This window comes from Apis florea, unplaced genomic scaffold, assembly GCF_048593485.1.
Source record: "Apis florea isolate Af1SG1 unplaced genomic scaffold, ASM4859348v1 contig_1615_pilon, whole genome shotgun sequence".
Lineage (NCBI taxonomy): Eukaryota > Metazoa > Arthropoda > Insecta > Hymenoptera > Apidae > Apis > Apis florea.
In genome coordinates, this window is record NW_028256416.1 from 360,378 (window position 1) to 385,276 (window position 24,899).

The following is a 24,899-nucleotide window of genomic DNA, read 5'->3' on the forward strand; positions in this document are numbered from 1 at the left end:
TTAAACGACTCTATATCGACGAATCACGATAATAAAGTAACATCGTTCGCTTCGCTACCGTTCACTTGACGGATGTTTTCAGTTTTACACGGTTCACACACGAGAGAATAGTCGATAATCGGTAATCGTAGAAATAAATCAATGGATGTGTTTTAAGCGAGGATCGAACGCCTCCGTTCCTACGGAGACTCTATATGATAATATGATTATTATTATTGTAGATTTTGTGGTTTATTTAACAATAAAACGATAACGTTAACAAACACTGCGGTTTCATTCGCTACAGTTCTGCACGATGGATGCGGATACGGAGCAAGTAAGTATGCAACGCAACAAAACGAGGCAAAACTCGGTCAAGTATACATATATTTTATAAAGAATGTATTTTTTCCTCATATATATATATATATATATGATGACGATAAAAATGACAATTTTGGTAAAAACGATTCATCAACTTTGAAAGATTTATTAGCGATATTATCGCTATTTGGTGATTGAACTTTTCTTTAACTTATGTTCAATTTACAATCAATGTATATACGTATATATGTATGTATATATATATATGTGTCTCGAGTTTCGAATTTTCGAATCCAAATGTGCAATTGCATATTGATCGTAGTCGTAATCCCTCCTTTCGTATCTTCTCCGTTCAACCTTCAAATCTTCGAAACTGATACTTGTATTTGACAATCGTTGATCGATCGATATTCTTCTATCTCCTTTGAGCATAGGAAAGATAACAAATCTTGAAGTTGTAAAATTTCATCTAATAATAATCAGCCCAGAAGAACTTTTCTTATCATCGCACCGCTGACCACTTCGTCCCCATCTCGTGATTCTATACATTTCCTGCTACAAAGATATTGTAGCAATGGTAGACGATACTTTCCGCAAAAATCGACAAACTTGACGTGTTCTACTCTATTATTGAAGAATACACCTGTAACGAAACGAATAAACTGTTTATTTTTAAAAATAACGAGAAAGATGAAAATTGCAATTTCAACTTGTGCTCTCTCTCGTATTATTGTGTATTGTTTCAACTTGAGATGATTGAAATGTGAAAACAATTCCAAGGAAAAGTGCACATGTATACATGTGCAATAGTGCAGTCGTGATAACACTGCCGATCATGAATCAAAAAAAAAAATGGATGTCGTTGGTGGTCAAGCTGATTGAACTTTGAATTTTATACGAGTCTAGGCGCTGACCTTTACACTTAGAATTGACGCAACGGTGGCCGCTGTTTAGATACTCCACCAGGTTCCTTGGTATACTCTCCCTATCGTATCGGATGTCATTGGTCTTTATCACTCTAGCGGCCAGTTCCAATAGGGATGGAGGATTGTGTGTCATATCCGACACGAATCTTACTACTAATGGATTATCCCTCAAAGATAACTGAATCGAAAAAAAAAAAAAATGTGAATAAATAAATGAAAATAAACGTATATAAGCATATTACGATTATTTTAATTTTTCGTCTACGTATAGAAACGTATTAAGATTAGTAAATTCGGATATTTTATTTCTTCTCGAATATCGAATAATATAATTTCACATCACCTCTGTCAAACATTTTAACGTGATGATTTCAGTAGGCAATGTTCTCAATCTATTCTTGTGAAGTAACAATGATTTCAAATTGGTCAATTTTGCTATTGAACTAGGTAAACTCTCCAGCATGTTGTCGCATAATATCAACGCTTGAAGAGACATTAACTCGCCTAAGGTGGATGGCACTTCCGTCAATCTGTTCCCTCCCATCGATAAAACGTGCAATCTTCAAATAAAATTATTCGTTCTTTATCATTTTCGATTCTTCCAATTACTCTACTAGGATAAAAGATGGATCGAGATATTTTTTAAATACTCGATACCGTGTATACGTAAGTTTTACGTTTGATATTTTATGACTATGCCTCTTGGCGAACGCAAAGAAAACTTTATACTTTAAAATCGAAATATTTGATTAATCGAGGGTCCAAATTAAATCGCAGACAAATGAACTGAAAAATATACCTTTGCAGTTTCCAAATATCTTTACTGATCTCAGTGATTTGATTGCCACCCAAATACAGATACTTAATCTCTGTCAGATCTAGAATTTGCAGTGGAAAATCTGTCAATCTGTTACCGCTCAGATTCAGCTCTCTGAGTCTCGACAAATTTTGAAAATTTTTAGGCAAGGAATCGTTCGTCAAATTATTATGCTTAGCCACCAAACACGTGAGAGGGCAATCCCCAAGGAAATCAGGGAGCCGATGAAGGCCGCAATTTGATATGTCCAATGAGTTCAAGTTCGTGAATCTAATTATCGTCTGTGGAATGTTGTTCAATCGATTTTGATGGAGTAACAATGTGTCTACGTTTTCTGGATTTTTGGTATTGATGAAATGATCGTTTAGCAGTTGAGTGTCGAGCATCAGATAGGATAAATCCAATGTTTTGGTACTGGAATCCGAATCGCTCGAGTCCGACGTGTAGTTCTCCATAAATAAAAATTCACTGGACCACCGGTGTGTCAGAAACCTTGAAAAATATGAGATTTGCATTTTAAAAATTAGTAAATTAGTAAATTTATTCAATTAAATATTTTTTATTTTTAACGAGGTTAATAATAATCGCGAATTTTTTTTTTTTCACTATTATATATACAAGTATTTTTTTTTTTTTTAAACAGAGTAAATTATTCATCTATTATCTCATGACACGTGATCTATGTTATTTGCGAAAAGCAAAAGTTAAGAGAAAAGTTAAAAAAGTTAAATATAAAATTGGTATTTTATAATTCTTTTTAATTATATATATTGAAGATTAAAGAGATCATGAATACCTAATAACTGAAATGATTTTATTATTATTTTTTTTTTCTATTTACCTTTATTTTAATTCATTTCATTATCGAAACGTCTGAATCTAAAACGTCTAAAAAATAATAGCAGACTTTGATACCATTTTTCTCGCATCAATCGATATCTTTTTCACGAGAATAATACTCATCTCGCTCGTTATCATTAATTTATTATATCTGTATAACTTTCTTTGTTAGATGGATTATCTATCGTTATGTTAATGTGAAAAACAAGTTTAACGACAATAATTTTTATTAATTACTTTATCGATAAATATAACATTACAGAATTTCTATGTATGTATATTATGTGTTACGTAAAAAACGAGAATGGAAAAAGCAAATGCATTTATCAATAATTAACACGATCCTTTGAAAGATAAGCTTTTTCTTTTTTTCAACGAAATGTTACAAACATAGAAAACAAGATATAGAAAACTTTTCTTTCAAATATTCTTCACAAATATTTTTTTATACAAAATTCGATAAAATTAAAATTATTCAATTTAATCGAAGTAAAATATAATGTTATAATATAATTTTGTTTTTCTATTTAAATAATAAATCGTTTTACGAATTATTAAATCGTATGATTTACCATATGATTAAATGGTCGTATAATAAAATACCAAATTTTATGTCAGATAAATCGTGGATTATCAAGTATTTAAAAAGATTTATTTTTTTTCAAAATAATATTCGAGAAATATTACTTTTCTTCAATATGTTGAACGATTAAACGTATGAATTCTTGCTATGTCATCGAATATTAGAGAACGTGAAACATTGCGTAAAACTGTTTCGATAACGCGTACTTTTTATTTTAAATCTTGTCATAAGAATCGTGTAAATTAATAATTATTGATAACTCGATTCATGTTGTTCAAAAAAATAATTATTACCTTCTAGTATCATATAGAATTTTTCATGGTAGACTGTGAATATGATATGTTTCGATTGTTTTGTATTACAAGTTACTTATTAAGATAGATATTCGATTAAGATATTCGATTTAATAGATTAATTAAGAATCAAAAGTTGATTCCTAGTTTGTTATTCAAAATCGACGATAATTTAAATAATTTTTTCCATTAAAAGAAAAACAATTTTTTTTATTTTCTTTCTTCTATTCAAATATGCAAATATGTGTTTTTTAGATAACAGTAATAATACAAATACACAATTTTCTCATAAAGAATTCTAAAAAGTAAAGACTTTATTGACTTTATTGAATTTACTTAAGGACTTCTGTTATTATTTTTCTAAAACAGATCATACAGATCATAAAATCGTAAAATTAAAATTAATTGTTCGCAAAACTAATTGCTTGTAATTATGAATTTTTCGAATATTTTTATCACGCGAGATAATTTTTCAACGTATTCTCTTACCTTGTCGCAATCTCGAATCTCGTCAGAACGTGTTCCCTCTTCTTTGTTGCGCGATCGTCTTGGACGTTCACTGTTCCCAGTTTCATAGCACGTACGGTCACGATTTATAAAGAAACTGGGCTGCACGATGCACGATCAACTTGAGATGTGCAAGCGCAAGGCTTGAGACTGAACTATATCTGGTTTTATCAATTCTCCTTATATTGTTTCAGAAGCACTTGACATCACAGATCGCATGTCAAGTCTCAGTACCGTTGTAACTAGCGGGCGACAAAGACTAAAAAAAATTTTAATTTTTAAGTATGAGAAAAAATTAATATTTTTTTAGTTAAATCCATTATTAATTGAATCGATTTTAGTTTCAAAATCAATTATATTAAAAAAAAATTATATATTTATAATTATATAATTATAAATTTATATATTTATATTTAATTAAAATTAATAATTATTTTAATAATTTATAATATAATTAACTTAAAATCAATTACATATAATTATATCATTTTTTTTTTTTTAATTCATCTTATAACTGAATATAAAGTAACATACTGATTGATATCGTTTCAAAAATTACTTGAACGTTCATCGTAATCACGTGTACGTGCAAGTTTGTTATTTTTATGCAACTTATCAATAAAAAGTGAATAGTGAAGAGAAATTTATTTATTTAACAGAGTGGATGAATCATACGATTTTAAATATATGATATTTTTAATATTTTAAGTATTTTTCCAAATATTATTGTTTTTTGAGGTTACAAATTTAGGTTAATAAGTTCAAGGAAACTATATGTTAAAATCAAAAGATTATATATGAAATTTATTAATATAACATTTTTCTAACATGATTTTATATTTACGTCAAACATCATTTTTATATATAACTAAAAAATTTTCTAGTTCAATATGTTTAAATAACACGAAATTTTGGAATTATTTGATAGAAAATTATAAGAATGTGTTGGTAGAACCTAATAGTGTATCAAAAGAAATATGGAAAAATTTAAGAAATTATGCCAAATCAGAATGTGATTCATCATTTCTTGATTCTACTATTTTAAGTACATTCTATCATAAATATCAACCAAATACTGGAATATGTTATTATAAATTTTTAGAAGATAATAATTATAATCCTTCGGTGCATACTATAATAAAATATTTAGAATTATATCATATAAAAAATGATTTAATTACAGAAGTAGATAAAAAACATATTTTAAGTTTATATAATAAACTTATGACTGAATATTCTTCATTTAATGCAAATATCGCTAATATTCTTGTTAAAATCTTATGCAAAATAAATCAATGGAAGGAAGCTATTAAAGTTATAGAAAAATATGAAGTAACTGACAAAAATTTACTTCGGAGAGCATATAATGATTTAATTGCATATTTATTCGATCATAATAAAGATGAATTAGCATACAAATATTTAATTAATAGTATGAAAAAAGGAGTAGGATCTAATGAATGTATATATATTACATATTTAAAATATTGTTTAAAAGAAAAAGATACGTTTAATGAAAAAATTGAGAAAATATTCATATTATGGAATACATATGGTATTAAACCTACTCAGATGATTGCATTTGAATATATGACGGCATGCATCGAACATGGTTGGTCTGCTAACCCAACAACAATATCAAAGTATATCTAATAATTATAATATAAATAGTAATAAATAATTTCTTGTTTCTTATTCTTTTATTTTTCTTTATATCAGTTTAAGATGCAATAATTGTAAAGAAAATCTATCGCAAATAAATATATCTGATCGAGATTTTAAATATTTACTTGAAGTTGTAGAAAAAAATTTTACATCTTCTAACATGTATTATCTAACTTTGCCAGAAGAAATAAATAAATATATGATGTTTATCAAGAAAAATAAACCATTTGATATTATTATTGATGGATTAAATGTTATGTATGCTATTCGATATGATAAAAAATATATAAGTATGGTAAGTAATTGACAATTATAATGGATAACTCGATAATATAAATAAATTTATGATGATATTTTAATAATGAATATATCTTTTTTATGAATAAAATATAAATGATCAATTAAAAATTAATATGTACTTTTTAGATCGTAGAACTTATTAAATCTTACGAAAAACAAAATAAAAAAATTCTGTTCATTGGAAGAATACATATGAAATCCTTTATAAAAAAATTAGATCTGAACATAAAAAATTGTTTCCTTCTTAAAAATTGGTTTGTATTATATTTGCATATAATATTTTTTTTTTTTATTATTATTTCACAATATACTTTATATTGTTATTCCAATATTATAGGACACATGATGATTTATTCGTATTATATGCAGCATTTTCAAGTGGAAAAAATGCTATAGTTATTTCTAAGGATTTAATGCGTAAACAAAAATTTACTATTCAAAATAAAGAGTTAAATATTCTCTTTAATAAATGGCAATTTTCGTATCAATATTATTTTGATAAATATAAAGGTTTAGTAAAATTAAATTCAAAAACACAAATTGACGCAGTTGTTCAAAAAAAAAATAATTATTGGCATATACCATATATTTTTGATGAAAAATGTTCAAAAAGACATACATGTTTTAATGATTGGATTTGTCTCAAGATATTAAATAAATAATTTATATTAAATAAAATAAAATGATATTTTTATATATGTAAAATTTTATTTAAAACATAGTATAAATTATAACTATATTTATTATATAAAATAATATTATAATATGATAATTGAAAATTTTTTAATTTTTTTTTTATTTTGTAGATTTCATTTATTTATTTATTTAATATATTAGAAATAGAATAGACTTATTAAATGTATTAAATGTATATTTTATTATATTAAATACGTATTATATTATATTATATTATAAATGTATATAATTATATTAAATGTATTTTTTGTATTTGGGTACTGGAACTCTTCTTATTTTAGTATCATTCTCAAAATAGTTAATATTTTTATGAATTCCATTGACATTTCGTATCTGTTGATTTGCCTATCAATAAATATAAACAAGGAAAGCAAACAGTGGGAGAAGGAGATAAAGATAAAGCTAAAAATTAGGAAATCAGCGCCATCTTTTGAATTCAAAGATATCTTTTCAAAAAAATATTTTTAAAAGTATTCAAAAGATAATGCTAATAATCCATTCTTACTTTATCTCTATGCTTCTCTCATTATTTTTTATCTTTCTTTGAATATTTCATTTGCAGTATTTTAGAGATGGCGTTTATTCCCTAATTCTTATCCTATTTCTTCATTGCCTAATCTGTTAAAAATTTTATCATATTTTTTTATTCAATTAAATTTTTTTACATGTCTTTATATATATATTTCATACATATTTATCTTTGTATATTTATACGTTATATATATATTTATATTTATTCTTTTATATGTATTGAGAATATATATATTATATATTTTTTTTATGTGTACGTATTTTTTTTTTCTATATATTTTACATATTAAACTTTTTCATACATTACAGATTATCTTTGTATGTTATTATACATATTTGCAATAGTGCAATAGAAATATTTATATTTTTGAAAAGATCAAAATCAAAAAAATTATTTTTAAAATCTGTTAACCAATTGTTTTGATTTTCTATTTTTTGTTTCTTTTTCTTTACTATTTAATTGAATGAAATATAAATTTTTACACTCACCGTTCCAAATCATATGATTTTTTGCGCAATCGGTATTTCAGAACATAAGACATAAAATTTCATTAAATGTTAAATCTATTCTGCACTTCATCTGTGGTGAAATACATTATGTCGATAACAAAGTATTATACAGAAATGTACTATCAGATGGCGCAAAATGCACCATTAGTGTAATACAATAAAATTTGTGTCATACATTCTAGTTTGTGTTTTTTAATGCAACAGGTGTTACGGTTCATCAAGTTTTCGTGTGAACTTTTTGTAATACTCTGTCTTATATTTGGACAAGTGTTTATATATTTTCCAAGAATTTTTCGTGAGATTAATATAGACTATCATTTCTTATATATATTATTGCATACCTTACTTCAAAACGCGTATCATCAAGAAATTATTTTTGGAACTTGCAATACATGGTACGTTAAGAAAACAGTTATATGGCTAGAGGCAAGTATTTGTTTATTGATTATACAAAAGCGAAGAATAATATTTTACGTATCACTTTGGAAATTTTTCAAAAAGCTTTTAATATCATCCATCAAAACGAAATCTGTAATATTTAGGTTATTAGGTTCACATGTTTGAACAAACATAATTTATTTTGTCATTATTTGCTTGTAAACAAGAATGATCGTAATGACATCATTGTGTCAAAATGCTCATATAATATATATATATATACAATCAGTTTTGTATCAATTTATTCTGAAGATATTGTTATTTAATTTTACTTAAAATGGATTTTTAAAAAATTTGTATAAAGTAGTAATAATGGAAATCGATAATAATATTTTCGATCGTATCGTGAAAAATATCGTAAGAGTAAATTTTTTACTTCTTTCTTATTGCGCCATAGAATATGAAGAATTCGTTTTGTCGTTTGACAATCGAGCTTTGAAAACTTGATCTTCTTAAAGTAAGATACGTATGTAAACGATTTCAATGATACGTATTTCTAATTCGAAACTATGAATATTTGTTTCGTATTATTTCTTCGTATATTACATAATTATATATTTTAAATTAAGAAAAATTAAGAAATTTACAATAATTTTGAATAGCCTAAGGAAGAGATATCGTTATAAACTGATCACGTGACTATGATGTCACTAGTTGTGCGATTGTCGCATAGTCGCATTCATTTCAAAAACGGAGCTCGATAGTACGGTTTAAACGCGCGTGCATATAAATGAAATCGCAAATTAGTGAATTATTTATGCCAGCCAATTAACATGATGCATTCAATTCACATAGGAGACGATTCAGCGAAAAAATGAATCAGGTTTGTTACAAGTTTTGTGAATATATTTTCTACTTCCACTTTTATCGAGGCATCATTCGATTTAAATCTGAAATGACAATTTATCAAAGAATTCTATAAATACGTGTCGTAGATTGCATCATGATTCACTTACAATATTTTACTATACAAGATTTTTTTTTTCATTAAGAGCTAATAATTTACGAAATAATTTATTTTTTAAAGAATATTCATTTCGAGTGTAATGCACACTTGATAACTTGTGGATGTACTTATACAATAAATATATGTAACATATACAAAATATCTATTAAAGTAGAATAACATTGAATTCTGATTTGCATAATATTTGATTCAATTATCATATAAAGATTTCTGTAATACGTGATAGTGTAACGTTATTAAAAAAGTGGAAAAAAATAGAGTTAAATGTTGAAATCTGTGACGGCACTTCCATCTAGTAGAAAACCATGTAATTGATATCGATGTAATTAACAACATCGATAATCTTCGATTCTAACATCGCAAAAGTGAATGGTCTGGCGTTGGTACTCTGCGGAAACCCGTTTCTACGCGTAGGTGGTGCAAAAATATTAGAACCTACGCGAGTTTCACGCATTTGGCGTGTTTCAACGATCGAATGTCCCTTGGCTTTTATGTTCAATGTAAGAAAACGTAGACACACCACCAGGATTATTCCAATAATTCGATACTCGTAATAAGTCTCGTAAGTCTTCTAGAATCGCGAATAAATTTAAGTAACTTGTCTATTGAATAAAATGACAATAAAAATGACTATGAATTATTGCGTTAGAAGTAATTATTGCTTTAACTGTCTTGTTGCAATTAATTTAATCTTTTCGCGGTATTTTAATGTTAACTATTAAATATTAAATGTTGAATATTACTATTCTTTTAATGACTATATGATGTAGGATCGAAGATTTATTGTTCGAATGTCTATGAATGCCCATAAATAATAATATTTTTAATCATTAGTACGAGCATAATATAGATTGAACAATATTGAAACGCGTTACGATATGAAACTTCGCTCATTTCGTTCAATTATTTGAAAATTTTTAAACGTTACTTTTTTCACTTTTCACCTTGAAAATCGATTTACGTATGAAACATTGGAAAATAATCGGCCATAAAAAATTGGGGAAAAAAATTTAAAGATGACGATAAGGAAGCATTATCGATGCGACGCGCATCAAGTGCTTCAGAATATGGTTTTCAAGATGCTTCCAACCCTCGACTACGCGAGCACTTTTGTAAATAACAGTTCGATCTTTGGAAACGATATCACAGTGTGCCACGATACGTCGTCATTATGCGTTTTACCCTCGGCTCGCGTTTCCCGTGCTTCGTTAGCGCGAATCTCCACGTTCACATCCTCGAAAACGTATCGTAATCACGAACGAATGGAGATGATATCGATGGCGTTAAGAAACAGGGTGAAATGGAAAAAATTGGAAACAACTTTAATAAAGTACGAGCGTGAAAAAAGGTTTTAAAAATTTCTCTCGATCGTATATATATATATATATATATGCTATGGTGAAAGTGATAGTTGTGATGGTAAATCGTTGATGAAACAAAAAGTTGAAGTTGAAACGCGAATTTTGAAATAAAAAAATTAACTTTATCGATAAATTTTATTATCGAAGATGTCGTCGGTGTTTAGTTAAAATCGATCTAGCTGTGTAAGTAAGATCTGTCACTCGATGTATTTGGAAACCTTGAGAAGGGAAGAGACAAATGGAGAGGATCACCAGTAAGCGTACATGTGGATAAGATAAAATTCATTCCACCTACCTGGTTCGTTGACATTTGACATCTACCACAAACTATCTTCCTTATCGGTCACATAACATACGTACAAGATGATAACATATTCGCGAAAATAATTGCACTATTATTGTCCAGAGATTTACATCGGTATAAATACTTACTGCTCTTTCGATATATTTGCGAATTCTGTAATAATAAATCTCTTCAATATCCTATATTTACTTGATAAATAATATCGATCATTTATAAATAGGATCATTTTATTTTATTTTTTTTCTTACCTTAATCTACCTATTTTCTTCAAAGAAAATGAAAAAATTCGTGCATAGACATTGTCGACGATCTAATTCTAATTTTACCAGTTTTTCAAAACTGTTCGAATAAAATCGAATTCAACTTTCGCAACTTTCCGTTCGATTCCCGTCCTCCCATTACAAATAGCAGTGAATCGAGGTGAATCGAAAGAGATCGTGTTTTCGTTTCGAAACGAAATCTACTCGGATAGTTGGGTGGCGAACGACGATTCGCTTCCTTTCGCTTCGTGGCACGGGGTGTATACGCCTATGGTGGACCACGCTCTCCTAAAATCGATTCAGAGAGACACAGACAGGGCATAGACCTTCGTGCGTAGAGTCGAATCGACGTAACTTTCCCAAATATCCTGCATTTCCGCGTGTCGCCTTCCTTTCTTGTCTTCGTTATTTGCATTCTCAACGTTTAATTTAATAAACGTTCGTTCGATGGCAAACTTTTACAAACGTTATTTAACAACGGTTCGATAAAACGGATAAAACGGAATTCAAAAGACGAGTCGAGGCAAATTTGTTTATTTTTCACTGGGTGTTTGTAGATTCTTCTCTTCCCCGAGATTTCGAACTAATAAGGATAAAAGAAAATCTACAAAAGCGATATACCCAAGTATCTAGGTATATCTACAGGTATAGGAAAGAACGCATCGGTTAAGATCCGTTTCCTTTCGTTGAAATGTTGCTGATTCCCTGCCTATGGTTATTGACAAATAAATTATTTTTCAATACTTACGTGTGCGTTTCCAAGTTGAGTAGAAAAGAAAGTTCTACGAAAAATTATTTACACGTATATTTGTGATGTATTTCCATTAGAATGTTACATAAATTGAGATACCACTTTTTCTCACTGAAAACCAAGTCGAAACGTTTCTGCATATCTAATCGTTTCCGTTGGAACAAAATTTACGAGCATAAATTCCCGTGTACGCTATGTTGTGTAACCATTTGTGAATTATAAAAATACGGATGAAAAAAAGGAGAGTGATATAATACGTGGCTCGAATAAATTCTTTTTTTTTTTGAAAAGATCGATAAAAAAATTCGTTCATTTATAATAAAAGCGTTGTGAAAGCGTGAAAATTCAAATTCGAAAATCGTTCAAGCTAAATAATATTTTTTAAACATCGTCGTCTCTCAAGAATGAATATTTCTATTAATATTTTCGGTCGGAGAATGATTTATTATAGAAATTATTACTGAGAAAATACCGATTGAAAAAGTTTCATTTTTATCCTACGTTATTCATTCTTCGCGATGAATCGTGGAGCACGCCATCATTTTCTTTTCTTCCTTATCCGCATGTTTTCCTTCTTTTAAATTGTTCGTGCTGAAAAAAAGAAAGGAAGAAAGGAAATGGACGATCGGTTAGAGCACGTTCTTATTTCCACTCGATTACCCGCGGCCAACTTCACCGTTGTAATTCACTCCCTGTTGTAGTAAATAATGCACAGCGACACCTGGTACACCCTCTACATCACGCTACGTATGCACGGAAGCGTAATATATGCATACACGCAGAATGATGGTGTGCGCATTAGCAAAATACTGCTCGATGTTCCACGTCGTTCCATCACGTATCCCTATACAGGGACCGTGCACTCGCCGCCATATTTTATCACTCGTGGACCCGTTTCATCGCGTCGCGACGTTATGGACGGATCTTTTCGAAAGGAAGAAATCGAATTTCCACGCGCTCTTCTCCATGATTATTCTGACATCCAGCGATTAATCCCCATTGTAACAACATCGCGAGTGTTTGTAAGTTACAAAATCATCGGGTGAATTTTTTTTCGCGTTCTATTTATCATGAGAATAGCGAGGAAAACGTAGGATTCATGGATTCACGATAAGAAGGGAACAGTTGGGAAAATTAATCCTCCTCCTTATTCTCGATATTCCATCGTTGCTAATTCGATCATAGGGGAATCGGGGAGGCCGGTTATCATCTGCCGCTATTTCGACCGGAGTTGGATTAACCGCGTTACCGGAAACGTTCGATCGGCCGTGCGGTATCGGAGCAATTGGTGCAATAACGTCGCGTCGCACCATCGCGTCGCCAACAGATAATATTGGTCGCGATAACAACCTTCCTCGCCGTTCCACGCTTTCGTTCCATTGTTGGTTCGCGTTACGATATGCGTGCAATTTATCGTAACGCGGCTTTTTTTTCAACCATTCGCTTCGTTCCGCATTTTCAATCAATTCGATCCCGTGGAATTTAAAAGTTTGCTCAGATTTGCGGTCGAGTCTATTTATTTTTCCTAACGTTTTCAAACTCGTCGTACCTTGAATTATTAAGCTGTGTGTTGAACGTGTACGAATAAGTTACGCAACTTCTTTTTTCTTTTTTAAATTTCAATTTTGTTCATAGTTGCTTGGGAAAACTTATGTATATACAGGCGCAAAGAGGAAATATTTTTGTTCGATACGTGTAGCAAATATTCTGCCTTTTGCTGGATACATCGATAACTCGCGACCTCGGTCATCAGTTAAAACATACCTAAGTGGTTATTCAGCAATCTTCTTTTCGAACCGAATCAAACATCCGTTGAAATAACATCTGATATCATCGAGCATAAACAATTTTTCAATAAACTTTAACTTAAGCGCGTCAACTATTTATCTGGACACGTTTTCTTATTCAAAATCGTAGTGAAAATGAAGCAAAAGGATCGTCGAGACTCGTTGCTGCCTGTCACCTTTCCACTCGCTTTTTGACCGATCGAATCATCTCGCTAAGAAAGAAAACGCAATGTGAACGTGACGGTCATGATCGAACGGAAGAAAAGAATAGTTGAGCGACCACGTTCCACCATCGTGGAACAATCGTTGCGCAACAATCGTACAATGTATATACGACGTGGTCGTCCAATGTAAACTCGAATTGTAAAAACAAACTATCATTTTCGCTTCTCCAACGCGCTCTCTAAGTTTACGCGTGTTTGCGCAGTGATATGTTGACCAGGTTGCCGCGTGCCTATGGAAGCCTTTATGGAACCGGCAGACGAGTCGATTGAATTATAGTAACAGAGTTATCCCAGAGTCACTTGGCGCGGTCTAAGGGCTAAACGCTCGCTCGTGTCTCAACGGGATGTAATAATTGATTTTCAGCGCACATATTTGGGAAAAGGCGCGAGCATCGCGAACGAAACGAGACGAAAGTTTCACTTCGACTATTCCTCCATTTTCCTTCCGCTTGGAAGATCGCAAGAAAGCTAGGCTTACCGGAGTATCCGCGAATATAAGAAAAATATCGATATCGTATAGGAGACGAGCGGTGGGTGAGTTGGGTTGACGATGGATTCGAGCGATCATTGCTGGTTAATTCGGATTGTGTTGAACAAAAGGTTTAGCCATTTTGACGATAGTCGTTTGCATTAAGTGGCTTTATCCGACGCGCGTACCCCAATCTACATTTGACTTTGTAATTTCATTTATGTCGAATCCGCCCGCAAACATTTGCGTATTCGCATCTCTCTCCCAGCAAACTTTCATCGATCGTTTTCAACCGAGATTTTCTTCGAAATTTCAATTTTCCTTTTCTTTCTTCCATCCAGTTTCATCATCAGTTTAGATATATCTCGTCTGAATGCTCTCGTACATCTTTGCGAACGATAATCACTTTGATTACGGAAATTAAAATGATATTTAATGGATAAAGAAAAAAGAAGAAGAAAGGAAGATAAAAGAAGAGGGATCGTGCAATCGTTTATTTATACGAGGAAGGAATTGAAGAATCGGATAATAGAGACCTTGAGGTTTACTTAGACGCTCGTATGCGTAGCACGCGAGTCACCGATCTAAGAAAATTTCAAACGGAAGAGTCGAGAAAAATATAATGTTAATTAGCGGATACGTTTCCGCTTATTTTCACGATTTAATCTCACTTTGTTGCGCGTCTTAATTGTTTGAAAAAATAAAATAAAATAAAAGAATTGCTCGCAGACAAGATGTGTCATCATCGTCTGCCATTGATACCAATCGTTCGAATCGTTATTTAGATTCTTCGAAACTGTGTAACGCGTGAACGTGTCATTTTCCGTCTGTCTAATAATGATAAATAATTGCCTCTTCGAGGTAGTTAAATTAATAATTATTAATTTTCAAAATATATAAATAAATGTTAAAAGGTATAAAAGGTACGGATATAAAGTTGGTCTCGCTTGCTTTTCGTTTTATTTCGTTTTATTTCTACCAACTAATTTAAATACGTCATACAATTTCGATCGAATTAAGAGAATAATCGAATCATCGAGTTATTATATTTAATTTTCATTTAATTCTTGTAATATTTTAGAACGAAGAAAGTCTATTTGTTCTATAACGCAATCGGAATATTTTCGGGCAACCATGCATTCGTCGTCGTCTGCAGCTAATGAACGGAAAAAAAAACGCAAGGTGTAAAATATGCGTTGTGTACGTATAAATTAAGAACGTAACTTTGATCGGATCGACTTGTACCTTGGTTAACACACTGCTCGATAATTTCGTGTACATCCCCTGTAAAGTCATCGGGTGTCAGTTCTTTCACGCGAGACTCAAGTTTTTCCACGTTCAGAGTATTACCGTTCATCTGAAACGAACATAACATTTTTTTCTCAAAGAAGATAATTATCCGAGGAAGATAATACGATTTGTCAATTTCTCAGAATCGTTTTAAATTAAAATTCGTGATCTTTTTATGCTTTACTCGAGATTCCTCGCACGAACGAAGATGTTTCTCTCAAAATATTTTATGTACTCAAAAGTAAAAATTAAGAAGAACGAGACGAATAACATACCATATCAAGCTTTTGGAAGATACAGGCTTCGAAACATCCAAGCTTCTTTATTTCTTCCTCGCCCTTACCTTCGTATATGCTTTTCAGATCGGCTAATGGAGTAATTTTAATTATATACATTTATCAACGATCGAATTCGTTTATCTCATTTTCTTTTTCCATCAAAAGATTTACATATTCGAATGCATTTTTCTAGTTTTAAACTAAAGGAAAGCAAGTGTGTTTAATCGCGTGTAAGATTAGCAAATAAACTAGTTTCTACTTACAAAGACTGAAGCCTGCTTTTTCCGAACATTGATCTATCATGTCTGCGCGAACCAGCTACAGTAGAATTAAAATAAATCAAAAAAAAAATTAATATTTCGAGTTATTTGAATTATTAATATTAATAATTCAAAAAAAAAAAGAAAAGAGAAACAAGAAATATGCTTTTCTCTATTCGGCAATTAGACAAATTTAATAAATAATTTTTAAAGTCGATTTCCTTCGAAAAGAAAAATTTGAAATGGAAAATTTTATTTTACATTTTCAATTTCCGTAAACAAAATTTAACGTGTACTTAAGAAGATGACATTCGATATTTGAAAAATCGTTAACCACTGAATCATCGATCCAGAGCAAAAACTAACCGCACAGTATATTATGCAGAGAAGAAAGACGACGGTGGTTTTCATATTTGCGTTTTTTTTCCCCCCCTTTTTCCTTCAAATATTATCCAAAGCGTTTGCACAAAAATAGTTGCGTTAGGCGATTAAAAAGGAAGTTGGCACATGCGAGCAACTTCTTCGACTAACTAGACAGCGTTTCGATCTACTATTTATACTCTATTAAGTGTATAAGGTGTAGAAAATTGATGTCTTAGATAATGGATTTACGTAATTTTATCTCTGGGAAATATGGTTTATTAAAGCATCATCGAGGTATCATCGTCACATGGATAATAATGGACGCAAGCTTGAAATAATTATTATAGAAAGGACATCATCGTTCGCAGAATTTTTATGTATGATAAGATCGTAATAGTAGCGTAGAAAAAAAAAGAAAAAAATAATGACAGAATCGATCATCATATTTAGATATTCGTTACTTTATTAAAAGTTTTTATACAATTAATTTAATATTTAAACTTGTAATAGTTATTATAAAGGAGAGTTGAGCTCTTCTTCTTCGCTCGTTGAGTTCGAGATTGAGTTTGAGTCGTTAAACGAGAATATAAATTGTTTGATGTAGAATTTCACGTAATCGACGAGGCAAGTGGTGAATTTTTGAGCGGCCCAGCACTTATCCTGGCTCTCAGCTGAAAAGAAAGAAAGATGTAATTTCACATGCTATCGTGTAAATTGTACATTGCACTTATGCATTAATACATACCATTATTGATACATTGGCGTATAACATTTCGAATATTCTCCTTTTGATTCTCCCTTATTTCGTTTAAATATACATCGAATTTCTCTATATCGAAGATGTTGCCGTTCATCTGAAATCAAATGTTCGTCGATCGAAATTTTTGATCGAAGATTTTCGAGATTTGATGTATTTCAACTATGTTGTTTATAAATTGGGATTATGTTAATAATTCTTTCGCACGTACCAGAGCCAACTTATGCAAAAGGCAGGCCTCGATGCACCCTCGCTTTCTTATCGTTCTTTCACTTTTATCCTCGATTAAGGAATTAACATCATCTAAAAAAAATTAATCTATGCCAAATTTTTCATTCTCGTTTATATTCGCGTAACATTCGTTTCGAGTTCATCCGATCGTTGTTTCGTTGAATCAAATTATCAATCGTTTCGAATCGTTTTGATTCCTTTCGATATCCAGTTTAAACAGTTGAAACGGGAAGCACAGTTTGTTGAATTTTCACTTACCGAAGGTGAGATTCTCTTGTTCCAAGCACAGAGTTATATCGTCGGTATCGTCGCAGCGAACCATCTGCTTTGTGAAATTACGAAAAATGAATTTTTTTTTTTTTTTTTTTTCATAAATTTACCAAAGATTACATTTTCTCGTCTGGGTGAATAATGAATATAGCGATTGTTTCGTTTCTCGAAAAAAAAAAAAAAAATGCACTTTCACTGCGAGCACAAAAGATTCAGAATGCAATATTCAATTTAACGAATGGTAATAAAAAGAGGATAAAGATTTACCATATAAGAGGCGATGCATAGCGTGAGAAATAAGATGGTCTTCATTTTTTTCGGATCTTTAGGACACTGTCTTGTCCCTTGAACAAACTTGGGGGAAATGCGAACAATTTCCTCGACTAGTTGCATGATATTTCCAACTGCTATTTATACTCAATAAATGCATACTACATGTAAATTAAATAAGCTTATTAATCATTCATAGATAAGGAATTTATGTAATTCAATTTCTTACAATAACAAACGTTTATAAATAAAATATGATTAAATGATATTTTCTAACGGATTGCATTTATGCGCAACGTGTGATCTGAAAACCGAGATACTGTTCAAACAATTCGAAATATAATAGTTTTTGCGTTTTATCGATTGTCACGACCAAACATGTGGTAGAAAAAAAATATACATATATAAATTGAAATCAAGGATAATCAAGGTTATCAGCTTTTCGATTTATCGATTTTTTTTATCACATCTTTATATTTTTCTTTTCTTAAACGAAAATATAATTATTTGTCTCGATTATCTTCTGTGGCTATACGATATAATATTGTCTAACATTCGATTTGATCGAGTTTCTATATCGAACGATGCAGAAAGGATTTGAGAACAAATACGAAATGGAAACTATTAATAATTTACCAAGAAAAGAAAAACTTTTCGAATTCGATTGATGATTGATCATTTTGAAAGAAAAATCTCTTCGCGATCTCGATCATATTCGTGATAAGTAAATAGAAATTTTCGTTGGAATATAAAACGCAAGTTCAAAGTTGTCGATAAAAGTTGAATAAATATATTTAAGTAAATTCAATCGTTCGTTAATATAAGAATTGAAAGGCTAGAAAATCTTGAACGGAAAAAACATTTTTTATCATAAATACGTTGATTATGATCTATTTATCGCGAAATATCGTCGTTCGAAACTTCGATCAAGCGCATATTTTATCAAATTGAAAAAAATCTAAGTAACTTGTATGTACTCGTACTTACAGACCACTAACGTGAACAATATCCATACGAAATACTTCGTGGCTTCTAATTTTTAACGTGATTGTTTTCGAAATCAATCGACTCGACTTTTTCAATCGATCGAATCGATTTACTCGCTTTAATCGTTGGCTTCGAATTTATATTGAGTCAAATCGTAATCTAGAGGTTAAAGATCGCATAATTTTTGTGTAACACGAAATCAGAATTAACGATAAATAGCAATTAGAAAAGTAATTTTGGAATCGTTGGAATATTTATTAATATTCGTTTCGATTCGCTCGAGGAAATACGTTTACGGAATTTTATTATTATTAAGTAAAATTCGGTTTTAAGTAATTTGGGAAAAATGTAGAAAGGAAAGATGAAGGAAAATTGATCCAATTTTTCTTCTTCTCGATGCAAATTATTTTTCTATCGTTTAATCAGGAGAGAATATTATTATTAAAAGGGAGAAAGGAGAAGTTTCGTTTATTCATGCTTCGTTTCTTTTTTAAATTCAAATTTTATTCAAATTGATAATTTACATACGTAGCCTCTGTGCTTTGAATTCTATTCTATCTTCAATTCGTGCTTTTTATCTCGCTTAAGAATTTTGAAAAACAAATCAGAAAGTTTAATCCACTCTCGCATTTGTCCGTACCTTTGTTCGCTGGAAAAAATATCAATATAAATATTTTGACAGGCAAACAGATAGACATGTTAAAGAGAAAATAGCTCGATAGAAATAATTTAGTTGAAAAAGTGGATACATCAACGAGAAGTAAAACATTAAATCATATCTCGCGTATTGCTGTTTCTTGATTTTTCGAAAACGTATGAAATATGTAAGAGATGTAATACTGTACGTACAATTATAAATTATTATTTATAAATAATCGCGATAAATTTCTCTAATAGCGTAAATTATTTATTTTTCCTTTCCACTTTTAATATCACTTTAGTTTTGATAATTAAACGAACACGATCATATTTCTCATAAGATAATTTTCAAACAGAAATTCTCTTCGATTTTTTTCGAATTATTAAAAATATTTTATTTATTTCTCTTTCAAAACATTCCATCGTAATTGGAAAATAGCTGTTTTCCTCGACACGAGAGACATAAGAAAAATTTCCGTTTGTTCGAAAACTCACCTTCATCGATGCATTCGCTTAATTTTTTCTCGTCTAAGGATATATTATTGTTATTCGCCATTTCTACCAGCTTGTCCAATTGAATTTCGTCATTTTGTATCTGAAAAAAAAATGACTTTTCGCACGAATCTGAAAATGAAAAATCACGACAAGGGAAAAGAGGATAAACGATACGCTTACGATACGAGATTTCTCCAATGTGCAGGTAATGAAACAACTGTAATTCGTCAAATATTTCTTTATATTTTCTTCCGATATATCTTCGTCGTGCAAAAGTTCCTGCATCTTCATAAAGTCCTCTGTAGCGATTGGTAAAAGGATAAAAAAAAAAATAACCAATTAGAAATAACATATTTTTATACATACGAGTTACAACTTAGTTTTAATAAATTTTCTCGATATATTATATTATAAAGAAATAATATTAATTATATTACTAATGCTCAAGCCCATGTGTATTACGCAGTAGCGTATATCTTTCATTGAAATGGGGATAATTTTCAAAATCTCGTTTATCCCATTTGCTCGAACGATTACCTGAAATAGATACAACAATTACTCGAATCGAATGGTTATTATTCTTTAATTCAATTTCGAAGAGACGGAATATTTTTCTCCTCTCTCACTCTTTTCGATCGATTTACCGGCGATTCGATTATTTATATCCCAATAAATAATACGATCGGTAACGCGTAAAATTGTTCAAAATTGATCTATTTCCAAATTTTTTTTTCGAATTTTACGAATTTTCCGAGGCGCTATATTCGAATAAAATAAACGCAACACGCAATAAATGATTTTTACGTTTAAGAGACCTTACGAGAAATGCTTACGGCAACGGAAAGAATGTAAACAAAAACCAGGAGAAATTTCTTCATCTCTCCAATCGATTATCCAATTGAATTATCCAATTATAATACACTGTCTGTTATTAAAAACTTCACTATTGAAGAAATGGCGGAGAGACTGGAACCTGCTTCTTTGAGAGAATATGAAAACTGCATCAAGCTATTGCGAGACGTTGATGCTTATATTTGTCGTTGACCATGAAAAAATTTTATTTGATAAACAGGTATCAGGTTTTAAACCAAAATTGTTTTACTCGCACACGTATGGAAACTAAATTAGCAAGTCAGCAAAAATGGTAAAGTGGTGGCATGTCGGGGAACGCAAGAACGTCAACGTTAATGATTTTAAACAATTGCGCAATTTTATTTAAATTATTTTATCAGGATGCAGATAAGAAAAGGATAATTTTCTTTATATTGTTTTACTATCTGATTTTATTATCCTCTAAAGAAAAAAGAAAAAAATAGACGACAATTGACACACGTAGAGGAGGATAATTTTGATAATTACGTTTTACGACGAAATATCCTGTAATTTTTAAAACAAAAATCTCGAAAAAAAAAATAAGACGACAGAATTTCGACTTCTGTTTAAATTCGATCCGAGAAAAGCGAAACTTACGAATCCATAGTATTATTGTGCGAACAATAACAATATCATCGTAATCATTCACGATATTCTAATTTGAGACGTTACGTTAATTATTAATAATTAAAATCGTTGAATATTATCCTTTGTTATTTTTTTTTTTTTTTTTTTTTTACATAAGAGAGACGACGCATGGATCTCGACAAATTATAAGAAAAAGCCAAGATTCTTTTTTCTCTCTTTTTTCGAAATAAAATAATCCATCGAATGAAATAGTATAAAATAATATTCTCGAAAAAGTAGATGTTGGGTTATTTTTTTTCTCTTCTCGCAAAAAAAAAAAATATTCATCAAAATTATCTACGATCGTTGCGACGATGAACGAACGCGAGATCCCTGATATTTCAGCCGTTTAAAACTTTATCATTTCAGCACGCGCCGTAGATAAATATGGAAGAAAGTTTGGAAACTTTTCTCCTGCCAAGGTGTACAATTTCATTAATAGGAATGAGATTAAACGTATACGATGCGGGGCGGCGATTCGAGGCATCGCGCGGTCGAGGCTTATGAATAAACAATGCGCCGTTAACGCGTTATGAATAATTAACCTGCACTCGAGACGCGGACATCGCGCTCCCTGCATTTCAATCCCGTTGTCCATGCTTCACGACCACCTAGTAGATACACGTATATACGCCAATTTATGATTCACCCTTGAAATCGATCCTACATGGAAGCCAACGCGTTTTCTTCCTTTTATATAGATACGTTGCAACAAAAAAAAAAAAAAGAAAGAAAGAAACAAACTTGCCATTTACGAGAAGGAAGCAAAAAGATTCTATCTTAATTCTTGAATCTTGAAAATTGCTCGATGTGCAGAGAAAATCGCAGAGGTAATCGTAATAGCCTGTAAATCGACATGCAATACTTCAACGATTATTCAACGATTTATTTACGATTTCGGACCAAAGGGATTCGAAAGGATCGACTCGCGAAACTTTTTTCTTCTCGCACTTCCCTTCTCCTCGCGATCGCCGATAGATCGGCTGTAAATCGAGAGATGTCGCCAACTGTCCGTTAAAGAAAGGAATCGTTCGATATCGGTGTCGCGACACGAAACTTGGTAGATATATATCGATCGGCTCGATGAATATTAATGAAGGCAGGGGAAAGGGGGGAAAAAAGACGAGCCGTGTATCGTTTACATCGTTTTATTAAACGTGTACAATACGTGATAAACTCGAATCTTCGGTACGTGACTTTTTCGTTTTTCTTTTTTTTCTTTTTTTTTTTTACGAGAACAGCTTTTCGATGTAGCAGTCGGTATACTTGTTACCGATATTGCATTCGTCCGTCTCCCCTTTGGCTGCGTAACAAAATATATATTAATTAATCAACGTTATCGGGAACACTTTTTATCATTGTATTACAAAATATTAATTACAATTTTTCAAATTGACGATTTTTCACGCGAAATTTCGAGCAAAATCGAAAATATATAATTTAAGAATGTAGAAAAAAAATAATCGGTACTTGCCATTCTCGATGCACTCATTTGCGATCCCTCTTACTAATTGGATATCATCCGCGTTGCCTGCGTGAACCACGTCTATCATCTTGTACACCGGCTCTACGTTAAGTTCCGTGCCTTTCAACTAGAGTGCGGATCAATGTTAGTCAGAAAAATCGTTAAACCGAGTCAATCGAATAACTTTAACTTAACGATATTACTCTCACCATGCCTATTCGTTTCATCACGCAGGCTTTCAAGCAACCAAGTTGCGACATATCGGCTCCATTTTTCGCCGCTTGTATATTCGTTGCGATATCTGAAACGTAACAATTCAATCGGCAAACGAACCATTATAAACTTCATCGATCGAATCTAGCTAGCTATTTGCGAAATATCTGTGTTCGATCGTAACTTTTTTCTACGAAAAAAAAAAAAAAAAGAAAGAAAGAATCGATCACCTTCCGAAATGTGAAGTTCGTCGGCGCATGGCATTATATCGGGCATCAAATACTCCATGTACTTTGCGACTATGGTGTCTTGATCGTATCCACGTACAACGCTCTGCAAGCACAGATTCTCGATTGAACGATTCTTCTACTCGAATCTTTTCGATCGATTAAGATAAATCGATTACGCTCGATTCTGCTTTTATCACGAAATATTCGAGGAAATTCGAAATTTTTTTGCGATGCTTACCGCAACGGCCAGCAGACAAGTAACGGTGACGAGGGTGTTCATCTTTATCGCGATTTAATTCTCGAAACGAGATCGATCGGTTTTCATACGATACTGTTGCGCGATACCAGCCAAGTATGGATATTTATATCCGAAGGAGCAGGATACGCTGGGACGATAGGGAGCGTTAAGGTCTAACATTTTAGCAGCAGGAAACGAGATAATTAGATTTGTCCATGCCGATTTACGTAAGATCGGTTCGAATAACGGGCGAAACGCGTTATAATTATTGCCGGTACGCGACGAATTTGTCACGAGATAATGATTGTTTGTCGTGCGTTTCGGTGATCGTGGAAGAAGGAGTCGTTCAAATTACGGGATCAAACGAGTCATCCTGCAATGATTCCACGCTATTCATGCTATAATCTCGTGCGAGGGACTAAAAATTAAAAGTGACAATGTAAAATCGGGCGTTGCCGATTTATTTGTTTGTTCCTTGTCTCGTTGCAGATAGACGCGTTCCTGGAATCTTTGATTCCAAGCCGAGTAACCAACAATTAACGAGACTTCCTCGCGATCAACTTTCCTCGTTTGATCGCGGCGTGTAAAGAGAGATGAAGATATTCGGGTTTCCTCTTTAAGTAATATTTCCATCTTTTTGCCGACGATTTATTTGGCTTAAGGTTCGAGGTTGTACGTGCATCGATTTTAATAAAATCGGGACACAATTCTGTAGAATTTTTTTTTGTACATTTTGATTTTTTTTTTTTTTGATTTTTTATTAAAATAATCGTCTTGCTTATTAATTCTCTTGTTTTACATACATGTATTGCGATTTATTTTATTTTGTTTGTTAAATTTATTTATTAACGAATGGAGAAAACTTTAGGTTTATTAAAATT

The 24,899-nt window shown here is 31.2% G+C and overlaps 7 protein-coding genes across 10 annotated transcripts in view; 2 read left to right on the plus strand and 5 right to left on the minus strand.

The window, feature by feature from the left end:
• Positions 1-209: 209 nt before the first annotated feature.
• LOC100871802 (leucine-rich repeat-containing protein 58) lies at positions 210-4,528 on the minus strand. The gene is made up of 5 exons (XM_003690250.4): positions 4,252-4,528; positions 2,029-2,538; positions 1,573-1,789; positions 1,218-1,407; positions 210-946 (listed from the first exon to the last, which is right to left on the minus strand). Exons 1-5 carry the CDS (start codon positions 4,335-4,337, stop codon positions 783-785), a joined length of 1,167 nt encoding a protein of 388 aa, XP_003690298.1. The 5' UTR covers positions 4,338-4,528; the 3' UTR covers positions 210-782.
• mldr (mitochondrial ribonuclease P catalytic subunit) lies at positions 4,499-7,190 on the plus strand. Of its 2 annotated transcripts, XM_031919708.2 has the most exons (5): positions 4,956-5,314; positions 5,453-5,912; positions 5,989-6,229; positions 6,361-6,488; positions 6,572-7,190. In XM_031919708.2, the coding sequence occupies exons 1-5, from the start codon at positions 5,098-5,100 to the stop codon at positions 6,894-6,896; spliced, it is 1,371 nt and encodes a 456-aa protein (XP_031775568.2). In that variant the 5' UTR covers positions 4,956-5,097; the 3' UTR covers positions 6,897-7,190. The 2 variants fall into 2 exon arrangements, with proteins under 2 accessions (XP_012345781.2, XP_031775568.2); XM_012490327.3 differs by having other exon boundaries at positions 4,499-5,912.
• A 957-nt stretch (positions 7,191-8,147) lies between these two features.
• The window catches only part of spri (Src homology 2 domain-containing protein sprint), a 118,969-nt gene continuing 102,217 nt past the window's right edge, over positions 8,148-24,899 (plus strand). The window contains exon 1 of one of the 2 annotated variants that reach the window (XM_086904763.1): positions 8,148-8,366. The gene's annotated coding sequence lies outside the window, so the exon portion shown is untranslated. Of the gene's footprint in view, positions 8,398-24,899 lie in introns of both variants that reach the window. The other variant, XM_086904767.1, reaches the window with a different exon arrangement.
• Obp4 (odorant binding protein 4) lies at positions 15,484-16,904 on the minus strand. Its single transcript, XM_031919780.2, has 5 exons — positions 16,727-16,904; positions 16,364-16,418; positions 16,098-16,189; positions 15,778-15,889; positions 15,484-15,688 (listed from the first exon to the last, which is right to left on the minus strand). Exons 1-5 carry the CDS (start codon positions 16,769-16,771, stop codon positions 15,582-15,584), a joined length of 411 nt encoding a protein of 136 aa, XP_031775640.1. The 5' UTR covers positions 16,772-16,904; the 3' UTR covers positions 15,484-15,581.
• On the minus strand, positions 17,168-19,353 carry Obp3 (odorant binding protein 3). Of its 2 annotated transcripts, none has more exons than XM_086905146.1 (6): positions 19,239-19,353; positions 18,249-18,412; positions 17,970-18,036; positions 17,692-17,783; positions 17,469-17,577; positions 17,168-17,394 (listed from the first exon to the last, which is right to left on the minus strand). In XM_086905146.1, the coding sequence occupies exons 2-6, from the start codon at positions 18,372-18,374 to the stop codon at positions 17,237-17,239; spliced, it is 552 nt and encodes a 183-aa protein (XP_086761272.1). In that variant the 5' UTR covers positions 18,375-18,412; positions 19,239-19,353; the 3' UTR covers positions 17,168-17,236. The 2 variants fall into 2 exon arrangements, with proteins under 2 accessions (XP_086761272.1, XP_031775616.1); XM_031919756.2 differs by having other exon boundaries at positions 17,970-18,033; positions 19,239-19,352.
• Positions 19,731-21,478, minus strand: Obp7 (odorant binding protein 7). Its single transcript, XM_031919760.2, has 5 exons — positions 21,206-21,478; positions 20,810-20,909; positions 20,553-20,671; positions 20,373-20,472; positions 19,731-19,887 (listed from the first exon to the last, which is right to left on the minus strand). The coding sequence occupies exons 1-5, from the start codon at positions 21,248-21,250 to the stop codon at positions 19,799-19,801; spliced, it is 453 nt and encodes a 150-aa protein (XP_031775620.1). The 5' UTR covers positions 21,251-21,478; the 3' UTR covers positions 19,731-19,798.
• Positions 23,070-24,180, minus strand: Obp2 (odorant binding protein 2). Its single transcript, XM_003690270.4, has 5 exons — positions 24,019-24,180; positions 23,781-23,883; positions 23,547-23,638; positions 23,347-23,464; positions 23,070-23,175 (listed from the first exon to the last, which is right to left on the minus strand). The coding sequence occupies exons 1-5, from the start codon at positions 24,058-24,060 to the stop codon at positions 23,102-23,104; spliced, it is 429 nt and encodes a 142-aa protein (XP_003690318.1). The 5' UTR covers positions 24,061-24,180; the 3' UTR covers positions 23,070-23,101.